Raw genomic sequence first — 24,020 nt, 5'->3', positions numbered from 1 at the left:
TAATCATTGTCAAGTATAAATTTGACTCTTTGGTGGGGGATTTTGGCCCTTAGACCTTATGTTTGACACTGCTGGCATGGTACTGTTGCAGAAATAGCAAACACAGCAGTGGAGGGGGCAGTATTTGGCATAGCCTGTTTTAGAGTTTGAAAGCCACAGAGAAATCCACAGTAGGACAGTAGACAATAGGTCCTTCCCATACCGAGACGCTCATGTTTATCAGAGAATCATGGTTATATCCATAACCTCAAGTTTGTAATGATGCCCTCTTTATTAGGTATAACACCACATCTCCAGTTTACCTAAGGAAGTCCTGATTTTATTGTCCTTACTTGCCAGCAATGTAAGACATAAAGTATTCGAACGATTAATAGCCAAAGTCTCGTTGAATTGCTGGTTTTCTTTGGCACGGTGCTAAATTGCTGATAGACACCTCTGACCTTATATTCAAATTTAAAAGTGACTTGCTGGGACAGTGGATGAAAAGCATGAATAAGCAGGTCTTGCACAAACAGCGCACTACCCCGAGGCGCTATAACTTGGAAGTGAGACATAATTATAGTTTGTGTCGTGGTTGGGTTTATGTTTGCATGCCTCCACAACGTGTTTTGGATGTATGCGTGCCGCGCGTGTGCGGGCGTGCATACTACAGAGCGTGGCCTCTTATAATTACTGCTGCCATGGTCGTTGCTGTGCAGAAAATAACTCGAGGGACTGAAATACCAATGCTAATAAAGTCTTTACAAATATGTTTTGTTTTAATTGGTACTAATTAGTCCAATGAGAGGCAGAGCTGGTGACACAGTGACTTTTTACCTGGATGGAGTAGGTGGCGACACAAGGAGGGCACAAGCCCCCTCCATCTGCATGCTTTTGCGCACGCGTAAAATGCATTCAAACGCACGCTCGCATACTTAAACTCTGGCTCATGGCCTATATGAACGAATAGTCACTGAATTCTTTCGGGGCCAGAAGGCAAAAATGACAAGGAAGAGGGATGCTGCGCTCCATCCAAGCCGAGCCGGCTGCGCGGTTATACGCGCGGTGGCACAACTACGGCCATCTAAAAAGATGCCAAGCCTTCCTGCGGTTATCCTGATTGTGCCAGTGATGCTGTTAGCCTCGGTCAAGCCAGCATCAGCTCATCCCCAATGCCTGGACTTTAAGCCACCTTTTAAACCTCCATGGCACCTGGAGTTTTGCAAACAGTATGAGCAGTTTGGATGCTGCGACCAGGGAACTGATAACATGATCGCGGAGAGGTACTGGGACATCATTGAACAGCTGGAAGCGGCAGGTCATGAGCTCTGTACCGACATGCTGAAGGAAATTATGTGCCAGGTAAATATATTCTATATATAAGTTTGAGGATTACTATTAATGCCATGATCATCATCATTACTTAAGGTGCACTGCAGTCTTTTCACGTCTGCTGCAGTTTTGGTTGTATGTTTTCCATTTCAAACAAACAAACAAACAAACAAATCCTTGAAAAAATTAAACATACACAACTTTTGATTCATTGTAGTTTATTCTAATTAAACTCAAGTTAAAATCAATTTAGGGTTACAATAATAAATCCCACAAAAGTTAAAGCATCACTTAACTTTATAATTGTTATAAATGGTTGAATAGAAACTGCTCAAGTTTAAAGCAAACTAAAACTGGATACTCCCATCAGATATTAAATGTAACTACTAGTGACTGATAAACTAGTATTTCGCAAAAACAAATATTATCTAACTGTCATTGAGGTTTTAATCCAGAGTGCTTATATTTGTAACAATTGTCAATTACATCAGATTATGGTTTCCACATCTGAAATAAAAAACATCTGAAATCACTATGACATGTTTCCATATTTCATTTACACAGGCAAATTTGCAGAGGACAAACTTCCAGACATTCAAAGTGCTCTTATTTGAAAAACAAAACAAGTCTTTGTGCTTATGGGACACATGTATTCTTGATGTTGTGACTTAATGGCTCTCTTAGTCCAATAAATCATCTCCTCTGTGCACGACACTGCCCTGAAATGTCTTAATGGTAAACCACTGTGTTTGCCCCATCCAGGAATGCTCGCCATATGCTGCCCACCTCTACGATGCTGAGGACCCCTACACACCTGTGAGAGAAATTCCCGGTCTTTGCTTTGACTACTGCTCTGAGTTTCATTCCAAATGTCGCCACGTGCTTAAATATTTAACAGTCAACCAGCTGCTGCTGTACGCCGCAGAGCGCGACGTAACCACGTTCTGCAGCATGGTAGACCTGCCTGACCAAGACTACTGCTACCCCAATGTTTTGAAAAGCTCTGACCTGAATAGTAACCTGGGACAGGTGGTAGAGGACCCAAGAGGTTGTCTCCAGTTGTGCCTGACTGAAGTGGCCAACAATCTCAGGAACCCAGTGCTGATGCTGCACAGTGGAGATGACACACACCGAATGTTTATTGCAGAACAGATGGGCTTTGTTTGGGTTTACCTACGCGACGGCAGCCGGCTGGAGCAGCCTTTCCTGGATATGAGCGGGGAGGTGTTGACCACTCCATGGCTGGGGGATGAGAGAGGATTCCTAGGAATGGTTTTCCACCCAAAGTACCGGGATAATGGACGCTTCTTTATTTACTATTCCATCCAGGTCAGCAGTGAGCTGGAAAAAATCAGGATCAGCGAGATGATGGTGTCTGCCTATGACATGAACGTGGCTGATCCCTACTCAGAGAGGTATGCAGAGGGAGGGTCTTTCTTTCATGATGTGGGTCTGCACAAACTACATAGGCTTTATCATCATTCAGGGGAGGGGCTGTAATTACACCAACCCTTGCATAAACATGTTCAGGGCTAAACACTACATATCAATTTACGATTTTCTGGGATTCTGAGGACCATTAAAATTCACAACCTACCCTGAACTTTGCAGCGTGAAACTATGAAGATATCTCAGTGAAACACAAAAAGGAGTAGTCCTTCACTTTGTTTTAGGCCTTCTAAACAGTTATTGCTCATAATCCTAAAATTTTACCGGAGATATATTTAATTATTATATCCCCAAACCCCCTATAGTATGTTATAGACCCACAAAAAACTTCAACACTTGTGTTACATTTAGGAGCACTCAGAGAAATGACAACTCTCCAGCAGGTTTTCTTTCTTTGTGCAAGCAAGCATAAGCCAGACACTAACTGTAAAACGAGGGGGCGGCAGGAACAATATCCAAATGCAGCACACACAGAGGCACACGCAAGGTCAAAATCCACAGCAAACAAACCAGAGAAGAGCAGGGGAAAGTGAAAGGCCATTAAAAGGTTCAAACAACAACGCACAATGCATAAAGGTTTTGTGCAAACGTTTTACCAAAATGGTGATCTAAAGAGATACGTCTTTAGATCACTTGTGAGAGAAATCACAGAATCAGCATTACACAGTACAGGTGCTGTGTTTGATCTGCTCGGGTCCTTAGGCAGATGCGTGGAGCAGACAGTAAATTTACCTTATTTGCTTACATGAGCGAGCTGAAAAGTACTATTTAAGGAGGTTGAGCACATGTTGGAGAACCAGCAGTAAACCAGCTTGTTTCAGTTTAAGGATTGTTTTGAATAAATTGCTTCAGTCACTGCTTTAACAAAGAAACAGGCTGCCAGAGAACATTACACATAGGTGAGAATCTTTGAGGTAATAGTGCCTTAAGCCTGCTCTGTCATCACTTTTTCAATAGAATGAATTTTACTGTATAGGGCATGAATGACAGACACCAAAGCAGCTGAAGAGTTGAATGTTGGATTAAAGCTAACCTTGGGCCACACTTCAGAAACTTGACAACTTGATAAAAAAGTATTTTAAAGTATACTTTATCTAATTGTTCTGAACTGCATGCATTTTACATTCAGGTTCATTTTAGAGATCGAGGAGCCAGCTGCAAACCACAACGGAGGCCAGCTGCTTTTTGGTGTTGACGGCTATTTGTATATCTTCACTGGAGACGGTGGAAAAGCTGGGGATCCATTTGGGAAGTACGGCAACGCACAAAACAAGTAAGGTCCTTCAGGTTTCCTCAACTGAAAATAATAACCTAGTCAAATATGTGAACACTGATTTAACCATAAAGCCATTACGTTAAGCCTGGTATTGCTGTTGTTAGCTGCTATGTTTATTAATCTATTTAGCCAAACTTTTAGCTAACTGTGTCTCCATAGCCTTCAGCTACACCTACCCTTCATCTATACATACGTTTCTCAGTTATAAAGAGTTTATACAAATATTTGATTATTTTGGCTTTTTTTTAGGCATTTTTAGCCCTTATTGGATACAGACAGAGTAAACATACAGGAAAGTGGGGAGAGAGAGAGGGCCCACCATCCAGAGGAATCGTTGTAGGAGTCGGGTGGATTATGCAGCAGTATCAATGTTCTTATATTACTTAAAACTATTCAGCCATTTAAAACATTACCATTTATTAACTGTTTGTGCAATATGACCTGGCACTCAATCAAAACATGTTTATTATACCCCAAGGTACTATAAGAATGCCTAATTATTAATCCATTATCTACACCTGTATTTATCTTATATGAATCATTTTTTCACTTAAGGCCTCTACCCTGAGTTTTTCATTTATTTTCTTGGTATCCAGAAGTGCTCTTTTGGGAAAAGTGCTTCGCATTGATGTGGATGGAAGTGACCCCAGTGGCATGCCATACAGGATCCCCCCTGACAACCCATTCCTCAGGGACCCAGGTGCCCGGCCAGAGGTGTTTGCTTATGGGGTAAGAAACATGTGGCGATGTTCCGTGGACCGCGGAGACCCGGTGAGCGGCTACGGCAGAGGTCGGATAATTTGCGGGGATGTTGGTCAAAACCGCTACGAGGAGATTGACATTATTATCAAAGGAGGAAACTATGGATGGAGGGCCAAAGAGGGCTTCGAGTGCTACGACATGAAATTGTGCCAAAACTCCTCCCTGAGTATGTTTTCTGTTCTTGCGAAGCTTCCCCAGTCAAATCAAGAGCTATTTTCTGTCTGCTTGAAACGTTTGCCACGTTTTATTTCCATCGTTTTTGATTGTTTTCATTCTCAGAGTTAAATTAGGTTTGTCTTTCTCTGCCACAACAGATGACATCCTCCCTATATTTGCATACAGCCATCATGTCGGGAAGTCTGTGACAGGGGGGTATGTGTACAGAGGATGTGAATCACCCAATCTGAATGGCTTGTACATTTTCGGAGACTTCATGAGTGGGTAAGACTATGTTTATCTGAGCATTTTCAAACCTGAATTTAAAAAAACCCAATTGGTCTGTCTTCTCAGTTACCTTTACATTTTTTATTTAATTCGCCTGCTCCAAGTGACATAACGCTGTCAACCTTTCAGTCGAATTATGGCATTAGAGGAAGACAGGACAACAGGAAACTGGAAAGAGAGGAGTGTGTGTATGGGTGATACGCAGACTTGCTCTTTTCCCGGACTCATCAATAAACACCACAAATTCATCATCTCATTTGCTGAAGATGAAGCAGGTAAGATTTGATCAGTCTGTTTAAGCGTTTATCACAGGATCAGACCCGTGTGACACTGCTGACAAGCTGTTTTTGTCATCCAGGGGAGCTGTACTTCCTGGCTACGTCATACCCGAGTGCCATGTCTGCTTTTGGAACCGTGTTTAAATTCATGGACCCCTCCAGGTATAGTGTCAGACCAGGTGTATATTACATTTACACATTATGGACGTGCTCTGTGTTAAATGTTAAATAATTGCACCTGCTTGGAGCAATTATTCAAAAAGACAGTCGTGTTTTTCAAACAAGCTTTAATTCAAGTTATTTGCTGTATGCAAAAGAGCCAAATAATTATGAATTGTACATAAAGGAAGAACAAAGGATGTGTCTTCCAACAATCTGTTGCATCCTAGGCAGTCTCTTTACCAGAGAAGTCCTGAAACGCTAACACAGTATGACAAGAATGACATTTTGTATCAGTCATTTAAAGCAGCAGGATTCTAACGTTTGACATCTCAAAGGGTTTTTTTTTCTATAGGATCAAAATTAGGGGCAGGCCCTTACAAGCACACATTTTTTCCTTTCAAGTAAAATCCAGTGAGCCATTATGAATCTGTTTCAATTTTATTTGTGAGTTAACACAAATCCTATCCAATCCAACTTGAAATTGTTTAGGGTGGAAAGCTTTATTAGAGTTTTCAAAACCTACAGTCATAATAAAAAGAAAGTAGACTTTCTTTCACTTCTACGTTTTTATGCATCAGTACATCAAAATCTAGTTCTTACCAGGTCTTTTATTAGGTAAATATAAGCTCAGACAAACAACAACACATCATACATTAGACTGTTTCATTATTTTTCTAATATAAACTAAGCCAAAATGCTGAAGCAGTGTGTGTAAATACTAAGTATATCCTCACTGCTTCCATAAGAATTAAAAGGGTAGATAGGATCTAATCAAATGCACTTGATTAACTGATTATTAGCAAGTGTGAGTGTTGGCATTTGGTCTGGAGCATTCAGGTGTGTTAACACAATGCCAAGTACCAAAGACATCAGCAATGATTTTAAAGAAACAATTGTTACTCCCCATCCATCTGAGCACAGATATAAGACCATTTCCAATTAATTTCAACTCCATCTCCGTCATTCAACAATGCAAAATATTACTTACACTAAACATTCAAGACAGCTGACAGTCTTCTCAGGAGTGGAGCGCCACACTCGGAGAAACGCAAACACAGCATATCAACACAAATACCTCATACCGGCTGCACAGTAGTGGAGGGCATCTTGTGGTCATTGAGTCGACCATGAACTCTATATTTGAAGTTTTCGAGAGGTAACAGGTAAAACTTGGCTAAAATTAAGTCATGCAACAGCAGAATGACCCTAAACACAGCAGCAAATCTGCTGAATGAGTCTTAAGTCCTCAACCTGACTGAAACGCTGTGGCAGGACCTTAATAAAGCTGTGTTTAAATGAATGCCTCGAACATCAATTAACTGAAATAACATTATAAAGAAGACGTTATTGCTGCTAAAAGTGATTCCACTAGTTACTGAATGATTTAGTGTACTTAATTTATTTATTTACTTTTAGTTTCTGCATTTTGGCTTAGTTTTCATTGAGTAAACAACAATCTACTGTAATATTTCACAGGTTCATATGAGGTTGTACTCACTTGATAAGAACCAGATGATGTTTTTATGTCTCGACACATAAACCTTACAACCAAAAGAGTGCGTACTTTCTTTTTACTGTGACTTTACATTGGATGGATGCTGTGGGAAAGTTTTTGTACAGAAAATAACTAAACTTTTTAAATAAAATAAATAACAATACGATTGTGCTGTCCTAAAGAAAACAACAAAGACAGAGTTACTATCTTGTCATTAAAAAAGGGACTTCATTTACTTTTATAGGAGAGCACCTCCTGGGAAATGTAAGCAAAAGCCACTCCCTGTCAAAGTGAGGGGGAAAAAGTTTCCATTTGTGCCACAGGAATGTAAGTAACTTCAAACTTATCTTTGCATTTCAATCACTTCTCGATCTGCATATCAGACCTGTTGTAAATCTGAGGTCGTCTAAGAAAGTAAAGACATTTATTTTAACCTGAAACGTCTAATATTTCGAGGTGCATTGAATATAAACATATACACACCATATTATCAAGTCAATTAACCTGATGTTAGAGGTTAGCGTAAGCGTTACACAAGCCACATTTAAGCAAAATCTGTTCTTGCAGACCGACAAATTGCCTGGGTTCAATGTTTACTCATGCATGCATGTCCTGAGCAGAACCTGCTTTTTTTCCCCCCTCTCTGGATTTACTGTCTACATGCTGCCAAATTATATAATCACATTGGGCTCATACATAAAACTATAGAAAGCAGCATCCAGTTTTACATCAAACATATTTAAAATAGAGACAAGCATTCCAAACATTTAGGCTCAGCCAGATATGCACACCATCTAAAAAAAACTCAACACATGTGGGTGTAGAAGAGTAAAATGGTGAAAATGGGTACTTATTGACATCTGTGCCATTTCAGTGACTGTGCTGGGCACAAATGAAAAACCTACCAGACCACCGCCAAGAAAATTCAAACTCCCCACCAAACCGCCGGTGAGGAGCAGCCAGATCACAACTACGATGACTGCAGCAGGCAACTCAACGACGGGCACCGCTGTAAAGGTCAAACCGAAATCATCGGACAAAGACACGAAGAAGAAAAATATGCTGAAACCATGGAAAAAAGACAAAATGCTGAACAAGAAAAAAGCCAGCACACAAGCAAAGAAGAATACTTTGAAGCAGAAATCTAAGAAGACGACTGTCAGCGTCAAAGATAAAGTAAAACCAAAGACAAATCAAACCGCCACAGAGACTTTAAACACTTCAAACGCCCACAATGGCCTGAAAGATAACAAAATCCACACAAAGAGGAAGATCCCCCAGAGGAAAGCTGCGCAGAAGCAAAGTGGACCAAAGATGAAGATTAAAGAATCTACAAAATAGTATCCTGCCTTTGTGAACAAAACTAAGACAAACTTCAACGTAAGAAGCAACAGAACACTGACAAGACAGCTTAAGGTGAAGAGCAAACAAACATGAGTCTGATTATGGCTTAATCAGATTTCGTCTTCATGAAATGATAGTGTTGACTGGCACATCTTAAAGCAATAGTTCTACTCTTATTTATGGGAAGAGTTATTCCACTCCCATGTATGCACAGAGACAGCAGCTTAGTGCAAAGGCTAACGACAGAGGCGAGCTCCTGAAGACTGGCTCTATCAGAGAATCAATTCTAAAGATTGCTAATTATTATTTCACCTTTATTGTTGACGCTGGAGTCTCCGATTCCAGATATGAGCAGCCTCTGCCAAAATGCTGAACAATTCCTTTAAAGCAGTGTTTCTCATATTGGTTACCAGTAGAAAGTACAGCAGTGGGTACTTGAGATTTTTATATTCATTTAAATACCAGTTGTGCATATCTCTGAAAAATAAACTTCAATAAACTAAATTTCATATTCAGCATTCTTTTCAGTGCAGTCGTTTTAGCTGTTGTAACTGTTGAAAGCATCACTGAAGAAGAAAGTAACACATATAATGAGCAGGATGCCAGTTTCAAAATATGTCAAAAGAAAAATGGATTCACGGTTGAAACACATCCGACATACCAACTGTTAAGTGCTCCACATCTTCCTCTAGGACTTTCTTTTCTTCTGCAACTTCATAAATTAGACTTTAAAGTCACAAGTGGAAAACATTTAACCTTCCCAGCACCCCAAGGAGAAACTCCAGAAAACTGAAGAGCTTCATATCAGACCGTACAGGTCTCGGTTAGCATCTTAAATGTTAAAATTCATGGCAAATCTACAAAAGGGAGGCTGAAAAAAAATCAAAGAATCAAGGTGAAGCGCAGACTTCAGCCAGGTTGAAATGCTGTGGTGGGATCTTAAGAGAGCTGTGCTGTCCACAATCCTCGTGGAACTGAACACTGTAATAAGGCAGAGCTAAAATCCCTCCACAACAATGTGAAAGACTGATAAAGTCACACAGAAAACAAATAACTGACCAATGTTGTTCTTTCTTTTTACCATGTGGGCATATTTTTTCTTTTCTACCAACACGTTTATCACTGCTCAGGGATGTGCATGCAATTATGCATGTAACAACACTGTTTCCTTTATAATTTATATTTAGCTGTCATAAAATCCTTGTTCCAAGTTAAACTCTCCCCTGCCTGTATTTAGAACATATCAGCTTAGTCTAAAATCTAAAGAGGCAGCAAACATAAAACACAACTTCTATTTATACCCAGGCCCAGTTTCTGAAATTACTCTAATTTTACAACTCATGAAAGTGTTAAAAATAAACATTAACAAGTATCCTTGACTCTCAGAAGCTCTCTGTAATTAAACTCTGCACCACTGATCTTAACTTAAACTTAAACCGCCGTGACCATGACTTGTATAATGTCTGCTGTAAACATAAAGCCACCCCGACTTCCACGTGCCTGAGGCAGCCTGAGGTTACAAAAGTTTCACAATTCAGCATTTCCTTGGTTTCCGGACTTGATGCCTGTGTCGTAAAATATTTTATAATTTCTATAAAGTGTCTGAAATTGGTGTATCGTTTTGATTTTTGGTGAAAGGCTCCAATAAGCTTCACATAAGAAGAGGAAACATTACAAAAATCATAGATGCACGTACGCTATCCCAGCTATAGCTCAATATAATCTTACCCTAGTCATCTGTTTAAAAGCCCCTAATAGCAATGTAATTGCAGTGATTTTGTCGGTTTCAGCTCACACTTGCTCATCACGATCTACAAATCAAGTTCTCGTGGAACAGGACAATATTTCACAAAGACAAACCACAAAAACTGGGTCATAGAGTCGAGCATGGTTGAAAAACTGTACGGTGCTTCACAAATCGACAGTAAGCTCATCATCCACAAGTGTCTGCTTTATACTTCTGATATGACACGAGCATGCCCAGTCATGACAACAATCCTGCAGCAATACAATGCTTGATAACAGACATACAGTATTTTGTAATATGACATGAACCTACCATGCGAAGTCATCATATACAGCTCATGGAATATAATTGTACCTCATCCTAATCTGATCCAGGCCAGATTATTCTTCAAATAATCTACATACAATTTGAGATGAACACCACCATCAGACATATGTGGAACATGTGGAGCACTTAACGATCGGTATGTCTGATGTTTTCATCATTATTTAGTCAGCAAAAACTACATACAGCCACGTCCTGTTAAATAAAATCAAACATCGAAAAGACTGAACAAGTAAGGCTTGTTAGGAAGGGTTGACGATAGAAAGCCTCTTCACTCTAACACGGCAGCACAGTTTAGGTGGAAACTCAAAATGATTTGGGCAATTTGTGTTAACTGAATCGACTTTAAACTCCTCTGTGTACCAAAGTGCTCATGAGTGAAACGTGAGGCCATCTGTCCAAAAGCTAAAGCTTAGCTGAAATTGGGTACCGTGAATTTAAGCACTCCACATTAAAGGTTCCATATTAAATTGCACTGATTTGGGAAAGAAATAATTTAAAGTGATGCCGGGTTTAAATGTGTAGGTAAGTCTACTATATGTTTACTATATGTTGCTTAAAACCACAGATTCCTTACAAATTACAGACTCACGTAACTATGTTCCAAGTTCAAGCAGCTGGGTGGTGCAACACATATCTGCTTTTTAGCTTTAACACAAACACACACACTCCTTAAAAAAAACCTTTTTAAGCGACAACCATTTGTTTCCCCCTTCACTTTTGGACTCGACATTCTCAGTGTGGTGTGACAAGGGTATAAAACAGTTCAAACATTTATATGTGGATGGTGTTTTCGATAGTTTTCCCAACTTGTCCTCTCGTTATAATCTCCCTATTACCCATTTGTTTCGCTATTTTCAAATTCAAAATTTTGTTGCCAAGTGTTTCCCAAATTTCCCCTCTTTACCTCCAGAACAGCAGTGGGAAACTACGTTATCATTTATTCCTCATCACAGAGGAACCATTTCGAAACTCTATGATGCTATTCTGTCTTTTAGTAACCACTCTAATGTTAATGTCTTTCTTTTAGAATGCGTTGTTTTTTTTCATATATATATATAAGTTTATTTACTTAGAAAAATGAAGAAAGGTTGATTGTATTTCGGTAACTGCAAGTACTGTTGTTTTCTTTTTTCAATAAAAATATTTTCAAAAAAAAAAAAACAAAACAAAAAAAACCCTTTTGACCTTTTGTGACGGCGAAGGGGCCATGCAGACATTTGGATTTGCATCAACCTGTATAATTATTAGCTGGAGGGTTTTTAAGTAGAGGGATCACCCTTTGACGTTTGGTGACACACAAATGATGGCTTTCTTCACCCTTTTAAAGACGTGTTTTTGCAGGTTTCAGTGTTTTGTCTATTTGCTTGAATTCCTTACAGTGAGGCTTACATGCAACGAGCTGCCCGATCCTAAATCAAGTACGGCAAAAAACACAAACAACATTTAGCGTATTAGGCGAATGAGGTGAAATTTATTTAATAACCTACCGTGAATTTATTTAAATAAAACAGTTATGCCTCTTAATTCTTTAGCCTGTGTCCATGAAATATGTGCTAACATCCTGTAGTGCCTTTTAGTTATTTCTGAATCTATTTAAACAGCTAAAAATGTCATCAGTGCATTGAAAAGTGGTGGAACTGCAAGTAAATAACCAAAGCCCAGGTTTCTTTTGCAACCTGTGGACGTGTAGTCACAAGGCAGGAAGACATCTTCGCTCCACTGAATAAGTCTCACAAATCTTTAATGATAATTTAAAAAAAAAAAAGATCTTATAAAAGCCATAAGGGAGAGCAGTCTGTTGGGTGATTTTGTGTGCAGACTAAAAATATCTACTGCATAGATGCCATGATTTTTGTCCTGTTCATCCCCAAGGATGACTCACTAGCCTTAGTGATCCCTATTAATTCATTATTATTTTTATATATATATATATCAAGCTACACCATCAGATTGGATGTCATTAAACAGGGGTCTGGGGGTGGAGGGGTCCTCCTTCGGAAAATTATGAACGTCAGACACTTCATTTCCTGCATTATGGTGTTTTTTTTATGCAACACTTTGTATCATTTTTCTGCAAATTAATTGATGGTTTATGGAATTACAGGCATATCATTTTACTCTGCAGACTCTTCATGGTTAAGTTAAGTCATATTGCTCTCTACTGGCCACTATTAGCAAATAAAACTGGGTCAAAAACTTCAGCCAGTAAAGCATCCAGTGCTAAAACTGTTTATACTCGTGGGACTACAACGTGTGGGGTTAAAGAGGCCCAAATTTGTCACCTGCTGGTCTGAAATAGAGGAGAACCCTATAATGTTAGGGAGGCCATCTGGAACTTTTTGTTTGTTGTAAAAATGTCATAAAATCTGCTGTATGTATGTGCTTTTTTTCAGGACTACTACTTGTTTGCTTTAATGTATGCTGCAAGTAGATAATGGATTAATACATCTTTGTGAAGGATGAAGCTGTCACTGCACTCTCCAGAAGATGCTGGAAAACCGTTACGTTAAAACTTCGGCTTTTGCAATGGACTGAATTTGTTCCCAGTATCTGGTCAAATGAGGCCACACCTACTATGTTTTTATTGTACTCAGTCACACATGTCTGGGTTAAGGTTATGGAGACCCTCTCAAGACGGCCATCTTCATTTTCCTGCCAGTGTAAGCGTGTCCTCATTGTACACAGGGCTGACGGTGGCACAGAGGGAGACTACTTGAACGTCAATTGAATTTACAACTTAAAGGTCCCTGATGTACCAAATCAAGTTCTTGGTGATCTTTCATGCAGAGCATTTTCCTGAATGAAAAAGTCGCCCTGTCCTGCTTGGATGTTCCACAAGCCCTAAATCCCTGCTTTTTCAGGTGTTTAGAAGAAGGCTGGGCGGGTGTAGAAGCTGTGACGGTAGATAAAGCAAGCCCATCGCAGACAGTCTTCGTTCACCATTGATGTAACCAAATCAAAAGAAAGCCCTTTGATTTCCCCTTGTACAGTTTTTTAGCCCTCACTTGGTGGGTTTGTCTTTCATGCATTGCTTGATGGGTAATCTTGGCTTCATAGCAATTATCCTCTCGTGTATGAAATATGCTTCTTCGGGTGGTAGTTATTCATTTAGCAATTTTATATCATGTAAAGGAGACATCTGAACTGGTCGACTGAGTTTGTTTGTTTTTGTTTTGTTTTTTTAAACTGCGTAAATAATTTAATAGTTCTAGTAGTTTAAACAAAAACATTGCAAAAATCTGCTGTGCAAATTTTGGTATGGATCTGATACCAAGTAAATAGAGCGCCAATTTTCCATTACCAATACTGTTAACCTATGAAGCTGGCTTATGTAGGATAGTAGTGTGTCATGAGATGAATCATCAATTTGCAAATTCTGAACACATTGTAATGACCACTAAATCACTGACAGTTTTACTTTTCAAATTTTCTTTCCACAATTATTTTTCATAACCCCGTACTGGCAAAAAAAAACCCCAATTACCACAACACAGTGGGCTACATACCAAACTTGCAGGATAGAAACAAAGTATCGATCCTATCATGCTAGTATCAATCCAAAACCACCAGCATTGGTATCGATACTATTGCTTGATTGGATTTGGACTGATGTGCCCAGCTCTTGTTTATAGGAAAGGTCTACATTTTACATCACTGCCACTAATAATATTAAAATTGAGTTATTTTTAAATAAAAGTTTTGAGTCCATAACTAAATATTTACCCAGAGAGATGATACCGAAAAGGGAAGATTTCTTTTATAATTCTAATTTTTAAAGTAGCAATTATCATCTTTAAATGTTTAGATCATGTAAAAGTATACAAAAGCAGCCTTGCCATTTTCTAGGAATCACGCTAAGAACTTTTAGTATCTATTAAATATACATGTGCAATTAAGCTTGTCCTTTTTAAAACACAAAATAAGACACGACAGTGAAAAAAGGGGGATGTAGAGTGTAAAAAAGGAGGCTCCTTTCAAAATATGCCATTAAAAAGTAATTATGAGCAGTGAGATGGATGATTTACAAATAGTTTTGCAACGTGTTCATTCCAGGAAGCACTTGAGTACAAAGACTTAAGGCAATTTTATTTATTTCTTCAATAGCAGCATGTAATTTCTGGTTTATATAACCAGTTGGAATATTGAGCAGATGTTAGCAATATTTGCAAATCAGGTTCTATTAGCTGATTAAGAAGCAGTCAAATCATCAAAAATTGAGACCAACAAAACAGAAAAAGGAAAAAAGGCTGGGGTGGCAAACTGAATGATTAATACTAATGCGGTGCTACTTTTTTAAATGTTATTTCAAAGCAGTTAATTTCTGTCCATTTCTATTCTACTATTTGCTTACACTACATGAATTTAAGTGCTTTCTTCAGTCTGATATCAAAGACGACTTCTGAGTGTTTTGACTTCAGGTTTGCCCCCTCTCTCCTGACGCCTTCTATCAGCGGGTGATCTTGTAAACCACATCGCCAACCTGAAAGATGCCCGTCTTCTTCACGTTGTGCAGCTGTCCAAACAGTGGAGACGTTTTGTAGATGTGCTTCTCAGATGGTTTGCACATGCGATAGCTGTGAGTTCAAAGACATTTTAGATGTGACAGACAGGAAAAAAAGCCCACTGTGAGGTTAAAACAGACTCACTGGCAACTTTATTATTAGGTACACCTTGATAGTGCCAGATTGGAGATAGTTGTCCTTTCAAAACCAACTTAATTTTTTGTCGCATAGATTCAACAACATTTCTCTGAGATTTTGATCCATATTGACATGATGGCAACACACATTTTCTGCAGATTTCAACATCAATTTCTGACCCTATAATATGAACATCACAGCAGAAATCAGGGCTCATCAGACCAGAAGTCTTTCCAGTCTTTTTTTTGTCTAATTTTGGTGAGGCCATGGGAATTGTAGCCTCAGTTTTCTATTTTTGGCTGACAGGACTGGCACCTGCTGTGCCTGCTGTAGGCCATCTGCTTCATGGTTTGACGTGTGTGTGTTCAGAGATGCTCTTCTGCATACCTTGGTTGTAACAAGTGAGTATTGTGGCTACTGCTGCCTTCCTTTCTCCCCCTTCCTCTTACCTCTGGTATCACCAAAGCTTTTCTTTTGTCACCTGATGCTTTCTTTGTTTTGGACCATACTCTAAACCCTACCCAGTAGATCAACAGTTTCTGAAATACTCAGTTGAGCCTGTTTGGTACTAAAAACTTTGCCACATTCAAAGTCCCCTTTCTTCCCGGATGCCCGCCCCTCCCTGAGCCTGATTCTGCTGGAGGTTTCTTCCTTTTAAAAAGGGAGATTTTTTTCCCCCCCGACTGTCGCTAAACCACTTGCTCATATGCAGTTATGATTGTTGGGTTTTCTCTTTCCTTTGTATTATTGTAGGGTCTTTACCTTACAATATAAAGTGCCTTGACTATTATTGTGATTTGGCACTCAATAAATAAAATTGAACTGAACTGTGAAGCCCAGTTTGAATGTCAGCAGGTTATCTTGGTCATGTCTACATGCCTAAATGTCATGCAATTGGCTGATCAGAGAATTGCGTTAACGAGCAGAGGAACAGGTGTACCTAACAAAGTGGCCACTGTTTGTACATAGAAATACAACATTACTCAAAAACATTCAAAAATATTTTTTTTTAAAAACCCTTAATAATAATAATATTGAGGTAAAATGTTACTTTTTCAGTGTTTCCAGAGGCTCTTTTCTGCTGATTACACCAGTCTCTGGATCGACTGTGGTGAAAAGACACCTGGTAAAAAAAACAAAACAAAAACAAACTTACAGGTACGTTTGCATCCATTTAACCCCTAAATCATTTTTAACACACACATTCACTTTGCCTGACAATTGCTTATTTCTAAAATCAAACTGCACAGACCAGCAATGACTCTTTGGATTTGTTCTTGTTGATAAATGCACGGATTCTGTGTCTGATTAAAATGTGCGCGTAGCATCCACAGTGTTACCTTCCACATGCCATTACACGCTGCAGTCGCACGCTGCCAATCTGGAGCTCTTCCCACGAATCCTGAAAAAGCAAAGCAGTTGGTTTTGGAGTTGGAGACAAATTTAGTCCACGCTGTTCACACCGAAAAGGGTGAGTTATTAGTCACAAGTAAAAGGACCAAATGATCGTCTTTTCAGCCAGGAAAAATAAAACAAAAGCTAATCACCAGTAGTGCAGACAGACATGAGAGCTAATATTTTTAAGACCTTAACTGGCTCTAAAGTAGTTTTTGCTTTTCTTTGTAGACAAGAATATCAGGAGGTACGAGCGTTAGTTTTTTAGGCAAAGGCTGAACAACGCACCTCATCGAATGGTTTACAGTCACTTATCACAATGTTGGGGCGGAAGCGCTCAACCGTGACTCCCTTCTCTAACTTGCTGTTGAGATCCTTAACAGAGGCCTCTGACAGCAGCATCACAGGTGCAAAATCTGGGTAGGCCACCTCCTGGATAACACATCACAACAGGATCAGGGCATTTTGGCTTGAAAGATGCATCAAATTTAAGCATTAAAATAAACTACAAAGCATGTAGTACCTCAAATTGTTTCTCAGCTGTACTTCTAGGCCTCATGCAAGGTTCAAAGTGCACCAGGCGATAAGTTTTCTCTGCCGTAAAGTAATGAGTAAGCCAGTGAGACACTTTGTCACCACAATCCCGGCCCTGAATGTCAACGCCAAACACTCTACAGGACAAAAAAGTAAATAAACACAGAAGAGGCATTTATGTAAATCTCAAACCAGAGGTTAGAAAAAAATGCCACTGATTATTTGGTCAACTTATCAAAAGATTCAGACTCTGAAAGGCAGAATTATCACTTTATGAGTGTATTAATTCACTGACTGGTCCAGGTTCAGTTTGCATCCACGTCAAATTAAATTTACATTCAAAATGCATTCACTTCATAACTTTACTATATAAGATACAGGAAGAAACTGAATTATTCACCGAAAGAAGACCGAGCAGTACAAATTAAAAGCAGACGTAGCACCTGCAGTCGAGGACGGGGTTGTCGGGCTGTTTGATGGGGAACTTCAGTTCCTCCATGTTTGGTCCGTTTAAGCAAACCTGTCCTCCCTCACAGGTGAGAGACACCAAAACCAGACGTGGCTCCTGTCTGCCTGTCACCATGTGACCGTCCTCTGTCACCACCATCCAGTGTCTGCAAACAAAACACATAGAAAGCTGGATTTCCCTCACCCATCTGCATTATTTGGCATCCCAATTTAATTCCATCATCTGGCAAGAAACCCACACAAACTCAAGACAATATTAAAGGAGAGATGAGATGGGAATCAATGACATCACAGGTTGCCATGGCAAAACTGAGTCATGCAGAAATCCCAGATTTACATCACAATTTATTATTATCCCCTGGTTGAAAATTGTTCTGGGTGTTATCCAGAAAGGCTCATGCAAGGTAGAACTGTCAACACATGTATTTAAAGAGTTAGAAAATAGGATATCCTTTCATAATAAAAGTTCCCTTATAATTCATACCTATACCCAAATTTTGAACTACAGCTCTGTTTTGAATATATAAATAGCGTGACATCCTTAATGTGTCAGCGAGGAGGGAGAGAGCGTTTTTTGAAGTTAAAAATGTTTATTATATTATAAATATAATAGATATTATATAACCATGTATAATCATTACAACTGTTAAACACTGTCCTCACTGTTATATTAAAACAAAAATCCTCTTACCTACCATTTATATTTATCAGTATTAATTCAACATTAAACAACACTTGGGGTTCAAAAACATTTGCTTTTTGAAAACTAGTTTGTGCTCTTTGTACTCAGCTCAGGTGCTTTTATAATCTTATGACCGTTCCCTTTTATCTGTGTTTTTATCTCACTTTAATCTTGGTTAGCTCAGACTAAATATATTTACTTTTTACTTTGCAGGTGCAAATCTGATGTATTTGCCTTCACGTAGAACCTTTGTACAAGTGAAGGTTTTATCCCACACTTTATTCTGTACACTTAAAATATTTATACACCCCATATCTGTGACCAATTTTGAAACACCAGTTAACCTCAAATGCACGTCTTTTCTCTGTGACAGGAAGCTGGAAAACCTGCAGTAAACCCATGCAGATCCCAGTTGGGAATTTAATCAGGAACCTTCTTGCTGCGAGGTGACAGCACCAACCCTTCCTGCCGGTCTCTGCAGGAATCTGGACAAGTGTGGCGGCAGCATAGACACCTTTTGTGATGATGTCAGGGTCCCCCTTGAACTCTGATATTATGACTAAAAATCATTTATATTTATTGGCTTTTTGTACACTGAAGCTGTTTTAAGTCAAATCTGACCGATTTCTCCTGATGGATTAGACAAACGTCTGTATTTCAGGTTCCCACAGAGACATGGACTTGCTGTTGAAACAGTAAAACTGCATAGGCATGATAATTATTTATGGTACACTTAAAACCATAAGAAACAGAGATCAGAGGACACCTTGAAACAGAGGTAAGAAGTACGGCAGTGTGTGAAATGTTTTAACCATGGCAGTGTGATTTTGTTTAATTGTTTCCCATATTCTTTACCTGAGTAAAAATGTTCTGTTAGAATCTGGTTTGATATCCATGTTGACACAAACACCCACACACAAACCAAAATAAAACAAATAATAAATTAATTAATATTTACACAGTAGCTTATCATTAACTATATAAACGTTTTGTACTCTGCTTTTGTTAATTTAAATGCCGGGTTTTTTTGGGTTTTTTTTGTTGTTTTTTTACACAAAAACTTATTCTCTATATAAACTTTATTATTCGTCAGTTGTTCATAAAACATTAACTGAAAAATAATCTGGGGGCTTCCGTGCAGGGGTGTTTCCAGTATTTTTTAGGGGAGGGTCCATGGGAATATCAAAGTTCCTACAGATCTTTTTTTTTTTAACAAAGTGGTTGAAAATTCACTGACTTGTTGCGATTTCATGAATTGAAAGACCTCATGTCTCCATAAAAAGACAAGTAGGAGACGTCGCCGCCCTGCAGCAAGATTTAATGGCGAGGTAACGAAGAATGGTTACAGCGGTAAATATCTTTCATTTAACTAAGCGGTGGAACTAATTAACAATAAATTAATTTTATTTATTTATTTATTGCAATACTCACCGATCCTGCAGCTCTCCGAACTTCAGCCCCATTTTCTGGCACTCTGCAAGCGCCAAAGGCACCGCTTTGCCAGACTTGAGAGGGTGAATGAGGAGCTGCGACACTACGCCCACACGAACAGCTTTTTCTGGCTTTCGCAGGTATTTATATCCGAGACCGAGTCCCAGAATTGCAACTCCGGCTCCGCCGATCAGAAGAGCGGCTTTCTTATTCTGGGACACTGCGTCCGCAGCCAGCTTCCTCAGATCCATTTTGAAGCCTCGAAGAATTTTTCGGACTCTGAACTTTTGTTAAAGTGACAGCGGCCTCTGCGTGCGACGTTCAGCGACCCTGGGTCAGCAGCACGCTGAAGGGAGACCGTTTTATTAACGTGATGCACTTCAGCTGCTGTGAGTGACTGAGCGACGAGGACTTCTTGTTTATTTTGCTTCACCACTAATGATCTCAAAGCTCTCTCACCTCTGAAATTTTTCAAACATCATGCATCACATTTCTTTCTTTCTCCATAACCTGTAACTTTAAGATGCCAGTGAGTAATTAATTATCTCCAATCTGTCAAATCAATCTTGTGTTGGAAAATGTAGAAGATAAAATTTTGTTTGAAATCACATAAACACCAAGGGCACTTTAGTCCATCTGTTTAATTGGCAGCAACAACGAGAGGCAAACCTTCAGTTTTAACCTGCTCAGATTTTTTTCCCCCAGAAACAGAAGAAACCAAGTGATGTAAGGTCATAGCTGACCTTCTCAGTGAAACTATTTTTGTCTTTGACATAGATACTCAGGTCTATAGCCAAAGTAGAAAACAGCAGATGCTTCAGCCGTGGGGGGTCAATACAGGGATTTGTCGAATGGATAGTCCTTCTGTTGCTTTTTTGTGCTTCATGTCTGATGGCTGAGGGCAGATTCACAGGCACCAAGCCAGGCTTTGCAAGCTGGTTTGATGTTGCAATGGCACTCAAATCGTGATAACGAGATGCGGTCCTAATTGCCCTGAGCACACTTTGATGTATCAATTTCATTCTAGGTGCATAAAGAAATCTTTATGTTTCTAAAGCCTAAAATGAGGCTGCTTCCTGTTACTGGGCCTCTAATCCACTTTAATGATGTTTTATTTTGGAAAATTATTGCGCCGCTTTCACTTAAAATCATTCAGACCAGTGGTTTTCAACACAAAAATATAACAACACGGCTCAAAATAAATTTGAGGGTTCACAAAAAACAGAAGAAAGTTTTCAGCTTTTCACAGAGTTGATATCAAGTCTAACAACCACTTTCACACGTATGTTTTTAGACCATGAGAGGAAAGTGGAGCACCTACAAGGTAAGGCCCAGCCGACCAGCAGTTTCAAACCAGAAACTGTCGTCCTGTAAAGTAACAGTGCTAACCACTTACCCACCACGCTGCCATAATATGGAACTGCGCAAATGTCTTGAGCCACCTCTCATTTCTTTCTTTCTTTCTTTCTTTCTTTCTTTTCTTTTTTTTTTAGAAAAATGGAAAATAGATGTAGTTTGTTAAAAGATGCAAACACATGTGGAAATACAGTATATAAGACAAAACATATAAAGTCAACCTTTTTGACCACCTTTATTCTTCTTATTCTTCTGAACTCTCTTGGACAAGCTTTCTTTAAGTAGACTTCAGGAATAGTTCTCCAGGCTTCTTGAAGGACGGGCAAAGCTCCGCTTCAATAATATCCAGGTATACCTTCACTGCACTGGCATCCTGTTTGGGGTCATTTTCATACTTAAATTTGAAACTGTTATGAGATGGTGGCCAGATGATGTCACCAACTGATCTCCTGTTGGCACCTGAGACCATTGCTGATGAGGTTTCAGTGAGCAGAACCAAAAGTTTGCTGAGATATGTCAGGTACAAGGACTGGACTGGAAAGTGAAAAAGCAGCCAAAACTTTGAAAGACCTTCAGAAAGACTAGATGACTGTTCCTCAAGACCAAACGTACAAGAAAGTCCAGATCCTTGGAAATATTTTTAAAAAAGAGTGACGAATCAACACTCCTGAAGAATACTATATATTTATAATATATAAAAACAATATTTGACCTTAAACAAGATAGTCCAAAACCCCCAACTTTTACACATAGCCTTTTATTTTATTGCACAATTGCAAATTATTACATTTTTGAAACTGTATTCCTTTAATGAAAATGGTGATTTAAGACTTCAGATATCAGTGACACATATTGCCAAGGAAACAGTAAGACTTTCTCTCATTGGTCTATAATAGCCAAATCAGTTTTTTATTAAAAAGAAAAAAAGAAAAAATGAGTTGTTCTGGTAGCATATTTAAAGCTCAAACATCAGCACCTTCCCCTAAACTGAAAGTGCAGCATCAAAGTGATGTGTTTCTATGACATAATGATGCATTGCCAAACTTTTGCTCGTGACTAACCTGCTGTAGGTTGTCCAGAACTGGACTGAAGTCAGAATTCCCAGGGGGAAACCATCTGGACCAAACAGTCATTTCTATACATTCAGCAGGCTTTTTTTTCTTTCACACAGCACATGTTGATAAGCAGCATGGAGATCGTAAGTCACATGATTACAGCTTATATGGCCTGTAGATGGTGATTTTGTGAGCAGGAAAACAACAGTTAAAACTCAATATTATTCATTTATTGGATAAAATATTCAAATTTTCAGTATTTCTATGGATGTTTTTTTCTTTTTTCCCCTATGATAGCACAAAACAGTACAGTATTATGCACTGTTTTATGATCAGAGGGTTTTGTATTGTCGGACAAATGAATAGTCTCAACTATACATACAATCCTTGGCAGGGTATGTGTAAAAAAATTCAAGTGCTCTTTGATTGTTCAAGTACTAATTTAGCCTTTGTCATCTTGGAAAACAGCAAGAAGAAGAGAAACCTTTGTGCCATTGCAACTTTCAATTCAGTTCACTTCAATGTTATTTATATAGCCTCAAGGCGCTTTATACGCAACGTGATCTACTACTTTCAACTAATGCAGTACTTGCACGAAATGTACAACTGACTGCTACTTTATGAGGCAAAAAGTCACATTCATTGTTTTCCTTCCTTTATCATGTGTGGACAGCACTGATTTATTTCCATCCACCACAAAAGGTCAGTTCCAGTAACACAGATCAGATCAGACCCAGACGTGCATAAAATAGCGTTCAGGATTTCCCTCTTAAGCCAAAAAAAAAAAAAAAAAAGTTTAAAGAAAAAACCAAAACAGCCAAATCCTCAAGAATTTGTGACGTTCACTTTGTTTCCAGAGCAACACTGAATAAAATCGTGACTCATGTGTTTGTGCCTCAGGTGGAGAGTTTACACATGTTACAAAAATCCAGAGAGAACAGGTAGGATCTGACAGCTTTTGTGTTTTTGTATAAATTTACAATAATTTATTACTTAATCTATTAGCTGATGAACAGAAAATGAATCTACCACAATTTAAATAATAAATAAATATTAATTTTAGCTACAGTATGTGCAAAAGTCTTGAGCCACCCCTCATTTCCTTGTATTTGCTTCCATGGAGCCGGACTTTCTTGAAATCTTAATGGTCTTGAGTAAAACTTCTCCAGGCTTATTATGTCCTTTTTCACTCTTTTTCAGTCCAGTCCTTGTACTCAATCATTTTCAGAGGAATGTTTTTCTTTGTTTGTTAAGCCACTCAACACTGACCTATATGAATCATTCAAACAAAAACAGCACCTAACCCAAGGTAGCAGATAACTTAATACACACATAATTAGTTCCCACTTCTTTCATTGAATATATGAAAAATGCCAGACTGTCAAGAAGTAATTCTTAAGGAAAGGAAGCAGCAAGGAAAGGCATGGTCTTGTGAGTGCGTACAGCCATCTGTGAAACATTTTGGAGACTCTTTGATGGTTTGGTACTACATTTCAGCCAGTGGTGTTGGGGATCTTGTTAAAATTGATGGAAATGTGAACACAGATTTCATCACTTAGAGATCATCAGATTTTGATCCACCATATAATACCATCTAGAAAGTGTCTGCTTGGAAACGGCTTCGTTTTTCTGCATGACAATGATCCCAAACACAATCCCAGTGCAGCGAAAACATACCTGGAACACTATCAGTCGAGGATAAGCCTCCCCAGATCCCGGACACCAACATTATTGAAGCAGTGTGGGATCGTCTTGACACTGAACAGAACAAAAGGGAGTCAACAACCCAAAAGGAAATTTGAATGTTCCTCAAGAAGCCTGGAGAAATATTCCTGAAGACTACACAAAGAAATGAGAAGGAATT

General features: G+C 38.9%; 2 protein-coding genes across 2 annotated transcripts; one reads left to right on the top strand and one right to left on the bottom strand.

Moving 5' to 3' along the window:
• The first annotated feature begins 994 nt into the window (after positions 1 to 994).
• On the top strand, positions 995 to 8,938 carry hhipl2 (HHIP-like 2). Its single transcript, XM_006798630.3, has 9 exons — positions 995 to 1,341; positions 2,074 to 2,726; positions 3,890 to 4,033; positions 4,633 to 4,964; positions 5,113 to 5,239; positions 5,372 to 5,517; positions 5,601 to 5,682; positions 7,422 to 7,504; positions 8,052 to 8,938. The coding sequence occupies exons 1-9, from the start codon at positions 1,072 to 1,074 to the stop codon at positions 8,516 to 8,518; spliced, it is 2,304 nt and encodes a 767-aa protein (XP_006798693.2). The 5' UTR covers positions 995 to 1,071; the 3' UTR covers positions 8,519 to 8,938.
• Positions 8,939 to 14,669: 5,731 nt separating this feature from the next.
• marc1 (mitochondrial amidoxime reducing component 1) lies at positions 14,670 to 20,041 on the bottom strand. Its single transcript, XM_006798629.3, has 7 exons — positions 19,746 to 20,041; positions 17,608 to 17,778; positions 17,154 to 17,301; positions 16,919 to 17,062; positions 16,576 to 16,637; positions 16,287 to 16,358; positions 14,670 to 15,169 (listed from the first exon to the last, which is right to left on the bottom strand). Exons 1-7 carry the CDS (start codon positions 19,994 to 19,996, stop codon positions 15,043 to 15,045), a joined length of 975 nt encoding a protein of 324 aa, XP_006798692.2. The 5' UTR covers positions 19,997 to 20,041; the 3' UTR covers positions 14,670 to 15,042.
• Positions 20,042 to 24,020: the final 3,979 nt, after the last annotated feature.

The sequence above is a fragment of the Neolamprologus brichardi genome, chromosome 19, assembly GCF_056152115.1.
Source record: "Neolamprologus brichardi isolate AB-2024 chromosome 19, ASM5615211v1, whole genome shotgun sequence".
NCBI lineage: Eukaryota > Metazoa > Chordata > Actinopteri > Cichliformes > Cichlidae > Neolamprologus > Neolamprologus brichardi.
This window is presented reverse-complemented; position numbering and strand designations above follow the sequence as displayed.